Source organism: Trachymyrmex cornetzi, unplaced genomic scaffold (assembly GCF_001594075.2).
Source record: "Trachymyrmex cornetzi isolate Tcor2-1 unplaced genomic scaffold, Tcor1.1 scaffold689, whole genome shotgun sequence".
NCBI classification, from domain to species: Eukaryota; Metazoa; Arthropoda; class Insecta; order Hymenoptera; family Formicidae; genus Trachymyrmex; species Trachymyrmex cornetzi.
Genome location: NW_017300013.1, coordinates 54,128 through 64,611, shown reverse-complemented (window position 1 = coordinate 64,611; position 10,484 = coordinate 54,128). Strand labels below are relative to the sequence as shown.

Genomic DNA, 10,484 nt, shown 5'->3' with positions numbered 1-10,484 from the left:
TGTACACACCACTCATATCAACTGGTGCCTAGTAATTTTTTACTGTTTTGCCAATGAGATTATTTTATTTTTAAATTGGCCAATCAGCGATACATGTGTGCAATATGCGATGTGTGCAATTGGAGCTCTCCCAAATTTATCAAATCATTACCGAGTTTTGTCGATTCGTCTGTAATGCGAGGTCTACAATAGAAGTCGTAGCAGTCGTAGGGTCTTAAGTCGTAGAAAATTGACCAATCATAGTCGATTATTCTTCTCATATTCTACTGTGATTGGTTAAATTTCTACGATTTAAGACTCTACGACTGCTACGACTTCTATTGTAGACCCCGCTTAAAACCCTTGTGTCCACGATGCTAGAAATCAGTCCTCGGATGAAGAAGGAATTGACCAATAGCAATGGTCATGTGATCAAATTGTTCAAATGTGATTTGTTAATTTTTTCTCTGTCCGAGATCTCGGACTGATTTATAGCATCATGGACATCGGGCTTAATGATTTTGCATCGATAAATATCGTTAAAGTAAAGTTACAGAATCACGCCATATCGACATCGTTGATAGCGCAAGTGATAATAAGTTGATAATTAACGATAGGAACAATCGTCGATAGGAAGTTAGAGAATCCCGGTACTGATATTCGTCAATTTCTATCACGTGACTTAATTTGACGCCGAAAATGAGCGTCGAGCGTCGACATGAAAAAACACCTTGACGCGTGTCAACTGACGCCCATGAAAAAGTACCTTGAGGAACCTAACTTAATGCGCTGTCGGAGTTGGATTTCAAAATACGTTGTAGTATTCTTCGTAACATTATTGTCATTATTACAGAAAATTGCGTAAAATCTGTGTTAACCCTGGTCGAGAGGAGTTCACGAAATGTCAGATGGTGAGGACGATTTCATGTGTGAGGAAGAGGAGGATTATGGACTGGTAAGTTTCTCTGCGGAGATCCACAGAATCTTTATTTCGCAGAACGTTTTTTCCGGCTCACAGCGAGGTTACAATTTCAAGAGCTCTCACGTACGGTATTTAAAAATCATTAAAAATAGCTCGAGAGGTACCACGAGAGATCATGTTTGATGAATGGGCTCACTGTTCGACAATTCTTCCGTTATATTTTTGCGCAAACATTTCCAATGTTTCGTCGGGTTAGGTTATGTTAGCAACTTGAATTAAACATTAATAATACTTATTGGGTGCAATAAGTATTATTAGCAATGCACAACACAGATGCATTCCGTTTCACGCATGATGTGTATAATATATCTTTTATCCTTGTTTAATATTCGGTGAACAAGGATAAGTGATGCATCATACATATCATGCATGAAATGGAATGCATATGTGTTATGCATTCCTACTGGCTCTACATCCCTAATCGCTAATTTGTTTTAGGAGTATTCTGAAGACTCCAACTCTGAACCAGACGTTGATTTAGAAAATCAATATTATAATAGTAAAGCACTTAAGGAAGATGATCCTAAAGCTGCTTTACAAAGTTTTCAGAAAGTACTGGATCTGGAAGGTGGTGAAAAGGGAGAATGGGGTTTTAAGGCTTTAAAACAGATGATCAAAATTAATTTTAAACTGGTAGAGAAGATATATCAGTAATATTTGTAGCTTTTGTTGTATATAAAAATGAAATATATATTTTCTTTTTAGTCCAATTATAAAGAAATGATGTCAAGGTATAAGCAATTGTTAACATACATTAAAAGTGCAGTTACTAGAAATCACTCAGAAAAGTCAATAAATTCTATATTGGACTACATTAGTACATCAAAGAATGTGAGTATATTTAATAAACAAGTATGTTATATATTTAGTATTTCAATGAATTGGTTTTTCCTTCATTAATCTTTTATATACAAAAAAATTCTACATTTAAAAAGTCTACACACACACACACACACACACACATTTAAAAAAGTAACATATTTTCTCTAAGATGGAGTTACTGCAAGATTTCTATGAAACCACATTAGACGCCTTAAAAGATGCAAAGAATGATAGGTTATGGTTTAAAACAAATACAAAATTGGGGAAGTTATATTACGACCGTTCAGATTTTAATAAATTGGCGAAAATACTGAAACAACTTCATCAAAGTTGTCAGGTGTGTATATAAGTAACATTGAATATATTTATGTATATATTATTTATTTAACTTATATATATTTTAGACTGATGATGGAGAAGATGATCTGAAAAAAGGAACACAATTATTAGAAATTTATGCCTTAGAAATACAGATGTATACAGCACAAAAAAATAATAAGAAATTAAAAACACTTTATGAACAGAGTCTTCATATTAAAAGTGCTATTCCTCATCCATTAATTATGGGTGTTATCAGAGGTAATAATTTGAATGTTTTCTAGAAACAATATTTATACTGTTATATATTGTCCCAACAACTTTTGGATCATACATGTATACTTAGAAAAGCAAAGTGACAAAATGCTATTTTTTCAGAATGTGGGGGTAAGATGCATTTAAGAGAAGGTGAATTTGAAAGAGCTCATACCGATTTTTTCGAAGCCTTTAAAAATTATGATGAATCTGGCTCACCAAGACGTACAACGTGTTTAAAGTACTTAGTTTTGGCTAATATGTAAGTATGATTATTTATTTTTCATTATTATGATTATCACCTGCATTATATTTATACAATTAGTATATATCTGTAATATCATTTTAGGTTAATGAAATCTGGTATAAATCCATTTGATTCACAAGAGGCAAAACCATACAAGAATGACCCTGAAATTTTAGCAATGACAAATTTAGTTAATAGTTACCAGAATAATGATATTAATCAGTTTGAATTAATTCTAAAACAAAATAGAAACAATATCATGGATGATCCCTTTATTAGAGAACATATTGAGGATTTATTACGTAACATACGTACACAGGTATATCTTTTTACATTTTCGTTTACATTTTCAGCTTACATTAATACTAATATTACTGTAATAAAGTTTTTATTTTATAATTTACTAAAGTATTTGAAATAAAACAAATTGATATGTCTTATTTATACAACATAGTGATATTTTATTAATGGATATCATTTTTTTTCAGGTTCTAATCAAGCTGATAAGACCATATACTAGAATTTATATTCCTTTTATAAGTAAGGAACTGAACATTGACGTTTCAGAAGTGGAAAGTCTCTTAGTATCTTGTATTTTGGACAATACTATTCATGGTCGTATAGATCAGGTGATAATTTTTATAATCTTAAATAATTTATGATGAGCGCTTTCTGATCGTACATTCTCATATAATTCTACATTCTTTCCAGGTAAATCAAGTTCTTGAATTAGATAAGAAATCAGTATGTGCCGCACGTTATAATGCTCTCGATAAATGGGCAGGTCAGTTGCAATCCTTGCATACAGCCATTGTGAACAAAATGTCTTAAACGGCATAGTGCATGTGATCCTGCAATAAATACAATCTAATTTTCACTTTATGTATAGTATTTCATAAAAGTCCTATTCAGAAAGAAATGAAATCTATTGTGATATAATAAATTTAGCATTTTAGTACAGAAGTTATTTTTATTTCCATTAAGTAAATTCTATCCTAAATAAATCAAAGTGAGAATTGAAGCAAAAATAGAGATGCAGATGTCAGGAAACACTTTTAGATCAATAGATAATATATACTCTCTCTTTCTCTCTCTCTCTCTCTCTCTCTCTCTCTCTCTCTCTCTAATAACTTTTTTATTTATTAAATTTTGCTCATATTGTTAGCTTTTATTATACATTGTTTTAGACATGATAAAAAACAATGTCTTACAGCATGCAATATTTTAGTATTGGTATTAATCAAATCGTAACAATTTATGATCTATAACTGCTGTTGTATATGTATATGACTTTAGTGTTTTAAGAATCTCGAAAATAATTTTTTCTTTAACCTATATAAGAACTGTCTGAATCTCTGAACAGTCAATTTTGTAAATTACATGATACTGAGTTAGAATCTCAATGAGTTTTTACAAGGATGGATATAAAATAAAATAAAATATTCGACTAAAATTTCTAGAACTTGTTTGTTTCCCTGTAATTGATGAGATTATTTATATCTTCAAAATTAACATGTAATGTAATGAATGCAATATAATTGATGAAAATTATTTCTTTCAATTTGTATCGTTTTCTATAAGTTTATATCATTTTCTATCATTGATCTCGCGAGCATCACGATTGATCGAATATGAATCCTATCGTATTTTATTGGATTCTATAAGATTTGTACAAGATTCCTATAAGATCTGGTTCAAATTAGTAAATTCATGAACTAGATTCTATATTCAAAACGATAGGATTTTTTTATCGTACTCTCAATTTTTTTTACCAGGGTTTATAGCCTACGAATTATGTGGGGTACTTATAGAATTTGAATAATATCGACAGTTATTAGATCTTTTGACATAGAAACCCTGTGCTGTCATCGCAAAATTATGGGAAGTCGAGCTAGGTTTTAACTCGAGCGAGACATGGCTCGATTCAGTCGAGACAATTTAGGCTGCGGTCCACTTGCTTCTTTCAAATGCTCTGAATATTACGCTCCAAACGCTACGCTCCGATTGGTCCATTACTATTTCGAATGCTACAATTGCTACGTGAACGTTCCAGCCAACCCACCTCCCGAGGTGAGGCAGTTGAAGCGAAGTGGGAGCAAAAACGATGACGTATTGATGACGTAATCAGAGTTGCTGGGAGCGTTCCGAAGCATCAAATGGATCAGTGCTACAAATGCTCTGTAGCGTTTGAAGCGCTAAGTGGACCGCAGCCTTAACTGATGGCGAAAATGTAGACGTGTTGCAGAATCTTCTGCAGAGAGAAGGGCAGGATAATGAAGGATCAGAAGACGCGGTAGAATCTTATCAAGTATATTTTTGAAGTTTAGTACATTATAAATGCTTTTTTATATTATTATGAAGGGGACAATACTAATGTCACGAAAGAGACGCTAGAATGTATCCTTTATAGGAAGAACCCATATGACATTTTATGCAAAAGCAAAGCAGTGTAATTTATTTGCTGAGACTTGTAATGTTGTTATAATAATGGTAAAAATATTTGCTAAATAACATTTTACTTGCATGTTGCCATAATATTGCCAATTTAACATTTATACTTTTAATGATAAGCAAAATTGCTTCAATTTTGCCAAAATCTTGCCACTTTTACCATAATTGTTGCCGCAAAGCTACTCTAAAGTTACTCTACTACAGTTGGTGTGTTTCTTTGCTTGCAATATTGCATCAAATGAGAATTCACCTTGTTGGCAAATTGCTTGCAACATTTTAAAACAAATTTTCAGTAAAATGCCGGCAAAATGTTATCTGGGGAGGATGTCTATGTAATCAAAAATTATTGTTTTGTTTAATAAATTGATATTATAAAAAAAATAAATTGATATAAAAAAAATGTATATAAGATAACTGTCTCAATTAATGACAGTGTCCCAATTAGTGACAATCGTGACTCTTTTTCTTAATAAATCAATTAATATAGATCAATATTTAATCTAAAAATGTGTTAGTATTCAAAATTGTATATAGAGGAAAGGCCACTATTATGAGATACCGAGTTCATTTTGGATAAATGCTAGAAGTCTATAGGCAGAATTTAAAAAAATAATAGATTATTTTGAAGAGAATTTAATAAGCTTTAAGATAATGTTACATAAAATTTAATTCAAATTCCATTTTTTTTTGAAAATTAAAGAAATGTAAAAAGTGAGCAAATTGCAAAGTAAAAAATTGTGCTCCTAATATGAGATGCCCCGAGAAATCAATAGTAAAACGCAAAGTATATCAGTATTGCAATTAAAAAACTTTATTTAATATTTCTAAAATACAAACAAACACAGCCAGCGTGCGCGAAAAATGAGCATGCGATAAATTATACCCAGAACTCGTTTTCGTACATGAAAAGGTAGAATCAAGCATCGCAGATATAGGCACTCGACATCCATTGATCCATTCCGTCTGTCCTTTTTATTATTGTACAATAACATTTATACTTTAGCAACGATTTTTACTATAACATAGGAGCATGGATTATTTCATATTAGGAATACCCTGGGTATCTCGTATTACGATTTCCACGCCTTATAGTTTTACGATCATCAAATCTAACTTCTGTAATTAAACAATTCAACATATCCCGTATTTTTCTATTAGTACGATCTTACTCTATCACTGTATGAAGAATTTATTGCCAAATATTTATTTATTAAATAATAAACAAGGTTTAAATGCTCATCTCAATGAAACTTGAAGATATCCAAATTCTAAAATCTTGTTTTACAATGACTACAGGCATGATCTAATAATGAATTTTCTACTAAATAGTTTTCAATCTAAGAGTAATAAATTCATGGTGGAACCAATAGATAGCGTTTATTGTTTAGCAGAAATCTTCTATTAGCCGCTATCTCATATTAGGGACCTATCTCATAATAGGGGGCTTTTCTCTATTATTTGTTACGACGAATTTTGAATAAAATTAAACGCTTTTGTAAACGCTAAAATATAAAAATAAGCATTATATATCTTAAGTAGCATTCCCGAGAATGTTCGGGATTCCCGAGAATGTTCGGGTTTCCTGAGAATTTCGGGATTTCTAAAAATGTCGGAATTCAAGTAGAATGTATCTGTTTTGTTGAATATGGTCATAGTTTTATAGATTTTCGATTTCCGTCGTTAAGTTTCACTTTACAACATTTTCTGTTTTATTATAAATTACAGCAGGCTCTTTTACTATAGATAAAGACAGAAAAGTAAAAATATTGTAATTTCGGAGAAAATCTAGTACTAGAAATACAAATATTATAGAGATTGATGGAAAAAACAATATTAAAAGATTCCATACAATATCAGATATCCCGAAGATTCTCGGGAAACTCGGACATTCTCGAGAAACCCGAATATTTTCGAGAAACCCTAACATTCTCGGGAATCCTAAAATTTTCGGGATCGCGTTTCAATCCGATCCGTGTCTTCTCGTCTCGTCTCAAGTATCAGGTTTCGGGAATTTTGGGATCCTGCATACTTCTGATAAGCATGCTATCAATGATAGCAAATTAAACAGATGCTCACTGATATCTTGTGAGGTGACGACTATATATCGACGATCCTTTCGTCGAATGAGTCTAATATTATACTCATAATTCTCTACCAATTTATGATATTTCAATGATTATCTTTTATTTCTTTTATTAGGGAGTTTTTGCAATACCATTTATGATGTCCAGATATGGTGAACGCTAAGATCAGGTTATCTTCTTCTTAACAACTACTTAAGAAAACGATAATGTGACTTTAGCATTTACCGTATCTGGATTCACGTTATTGCAAAAACTCCCTATTATAAGTTTACTTACGTAATATACTTATGAAATAATTTTAAACAGTAAAAAATAATAAAAAAGCCCATCAGAGCCTACATCAGCTATTCGGATGCACAGAAAACACTTTATTTTCGTGTGAATGTAACAAAATCAATATATACATTTCAACCCTTCGATTTGGGTCCTTGTCAATATAACATATAAATCTAATTAACGCAAATTCCAAAATGGTAATTCCCGACAATTTAGCTCGTTCTTTTTTAGTCAAATGTCAAATTAGCTATGTAAAGTATAGCTAAATGATTATCAAAAATATTAACTTATACAATAATAAAATAATAACTTATATAAATTAAAACAAAGTCAAATATATTACGTCTAAAATTAGAATATTAACTTATACAATAATGATATAAAACTTACATAAAATAAAACCGGAGTCAAGTACATTGCGTGAAAAGTAGAATCACATCGCTCGTCAAATTGTCAGATTTTTGTTCCAAACTATCTCATACAGATGTATACAAAATTGATTGTCGAGATTGTGAAGCATCATATGTGGGCCAAACAGGTAGATGTTTAAAGCAGAGATTTAAAATAATATGAAAAATACCGGTAATATATCGGTATTTTTCGGTATTAAATAATACAGGGATTAAAAACCGAAATACTTTTATTATCAACTATATACCGGTATCAACCATACCCGTATTCAATAATAGCGGTATACGAAAAACCGAGACCGAATACCGGTATTGGACGTTAAATACCGGTATTTAACCGAAATTTTCATAATACCAGTATACGTATAATTTTTACCGGTAATACCGGTATTATACCGGTATTGTTATTATTGTATGCTACATTAAAGGTCTTCAAATCGAATTTCCACCTATTTTATTATTTAACAACCAAAAATTCCCAAAATTATCTTATTTTTTCAGGCGTTCACTCAGATATAACCCCTTAAAGCTTATAGTTTTGAATAACGGAATAACAACACGTAGATGTTTAAAAGCTTTTCCTTTATTGAATAACGGTTGGAAGAATAACATTAACTGTTAAATAGGTTTATTACAAATATTTTCATATAAATGTTTTAGCTAATATTTATTTGTTACTGTTAATTATTCGTATATTCTACGTTATTTATTTATAGTTTTATTGTTTTTTTTACATTTGCTCGAATTAATAATATATCATTTATTATATTTTCATTTAAATTGCTACGAAGAGGTGATAAAATATATTTTAATGACGAAAATAACCGTTCAACACTAACTTGTGTGGAAGGAACAACTAATACAATACTAGCTAGTTTATATATAAATCGGGCATTGAACGTCCATTTTTCTTCCAAAATTGTAAAATATTTTCTTTTGATTTTAAACGAGGTAACTGAGAAAAATAATTTAAATGATTTCTTATACCAATAAGACATGATAGAGATTTGGTTCTTCTCTTTCTTTTTGGTTCAAACTCTTTCATTAAAGTTTCAATTTCATCCACATCCGAATCGCTATTTTCATAGCACGATGTTGAGGCAATACTACTTCTTGGATTATTTACTGTCTCAATTTTTGTAAGTTGATTTCATATTTTTATTAAATATTGTTTAGCTCGTTCGAATTCTTGTGATGATAATACAACATTGTATCTGACATCCAGAAATATTCTCGCGAGAAAGACATCATTTTGAAATAGCTGCGTCTGACGTTTCTTCATTGCATCGACAAGATCGATTGCTAATGTCGTATTTAGCCAGAATATATGAATATTCTAGAGCTTACTTCACAATCAATAAAATTATAACCTTGTATTAGGTTCTTTAATAACAACGATAATATTGGCATTCTTTTGCATAATAATAAAATATAGGAAGAACATCAACGAATCCTGTAGGGTAAGTGCGGGTAATACGCCAGTGTGGGGAATATGCCACACGTTTTGTTTTACAATGATACCGATTAGCAGCGCTTGCGTCAGTGCTACAACATTGTGTATAATTGTGTGCTTAACATATTGCATAAGTAGCAACAATTTCCTGGCAACAGTATTGTTTTTATGAGGTAAATATGACGGCATGGTATACGAAAATGTGCTTCTTATAACTTTTATAGTGCTTTATGTAAGTTATTATTTAAACATTACACAATACGGGACAGTACTTAGGGTAAGGTTGCCGATATCGCACCGGCTCCTAGATCGCACTACCTCGCCTAAAAAATCAGTTATTTTATTCACACACTTTCTTACGGATTATTTACAAACTACAAGGTATTTCAACGCTGCTGCGTTACATTTGTGACATGAAATGCAGTAGGAGCCTCGTTATTTATGTAAATAAAAAAATCGTGATAGCGTTGCTGTTTTTCAACATATTTCATAGCAGAAATATAAAAAATGTAAGTTAAATAATCTACTTTTCTACAATTTGTCGTGTTTGGAACACTATTAGAATTAGATTAATTGAATTAAAATTTTTTTAACAATCTTGTTTGTAAATTAAATAAATAAAGTTTTACAAAATGCTACTGTTTCCTAAATCGCACCACAATGTAGTGGCCTAAATCGCACTGCGCATATGGCAACACGGGACGTACACATAACCACAATGCATGTCGGTGCGACATAACCATAATCTCTACAATAAGAGATTTTAGATTTTAAGTTTTTTATTTATTTTCTCTATCCCCCCTCCATTTCCATCATTAATCATATTTCTTATATTTTTTACACTTTATTTCTTTTTTTATTATGTAAAAATATATATTATAAATGTATATTGTAATAGAAGTGCGATTTCAACAACCTATGGTGCGATTTAGGCAACGTATTTCCAAAATCGCACTATTTACAAATATGTAAAAAATCTTCATTTAAAATATTATAATAATAGAAAAAAAAATCTGAAAAATTACATATGAAAGGGAAAAGCTTGCAGTTTATTACGCCGCAAAAAAATTGAGAATATCCTTCTTACTTTCCGAGTTATAAGCCTTTATAAATGAAAAGTGGTGCGATTTCGGCAACCTTACCCTATATTGTGAGCCTTGGCAACACTGAGGCTGGAGTCCCATGAGGTGTATTTACCGCGTATCGC

The 10,484-nt window shown here is 31.0% G+C and overlaps 1 protein-coding gene across 1 annotated transcript; it reads left to right on the top strand.

The window, feature by feature from the left end:
• Nucleotides 1-754: 754 nt before the first annotated feature.
• On the top strand, nucleotides 755-3,560 carry alien (COP9 signalosome complex subunit 2 alien). The gene is made up of 9 exons (XM_018517483.1): nucleotides 755-934; nucleotides 1,400-1,594; nucleotides 1,667-1,792; nucleotides 1,953-2,120; nucleotides 2,188-2,362; nucleotides 2,480-2,618; nucleotides 2,706-2,922; nucleotides 3,092-3,232; nucleotides 3,315-3,560. Exons 1-9 carry the CDS (start codon nucleotides 881-883, stop codon nucleotides 3,432-3,434), a joined length of 1,335 nt encoding a protein of 444 aa, XP_018372985.1. The 5' UTR covers nucleotides 755-880; the 3' UTR covers nucleotides 3,435-3,560.
• Nucleotides 3,561-10,484: the final 6,924 nt, after the last annotated feature.

What these genes read in the sequence shown, in the direction of transcription:
- alien (XM_018517483.1), top strand. Translation starts at nt 881, where the DNA reads ATGTCAGATGGTGAGGACGATTTCATGTGTGAGGAAGAGGAGGATTAT. An exon ending in AAGAGGAGGATTATGGACTG is followed by an intron (nt 935 to 1,399) that starts GTAAGTTTCTCT and finishes AATTTGTTTTAG; the next exon opens with GAGTATTCTGAAGACTCCAA. An exon ending in AATTATGGGTGTTATCAGAG is followed by an intron (nt 2,363 to 2,479) that starts GTAATAATTTGA and finishes CTATTTTTTCAG; the next exon opens with AATGTGGGGGTAAGATGCAT.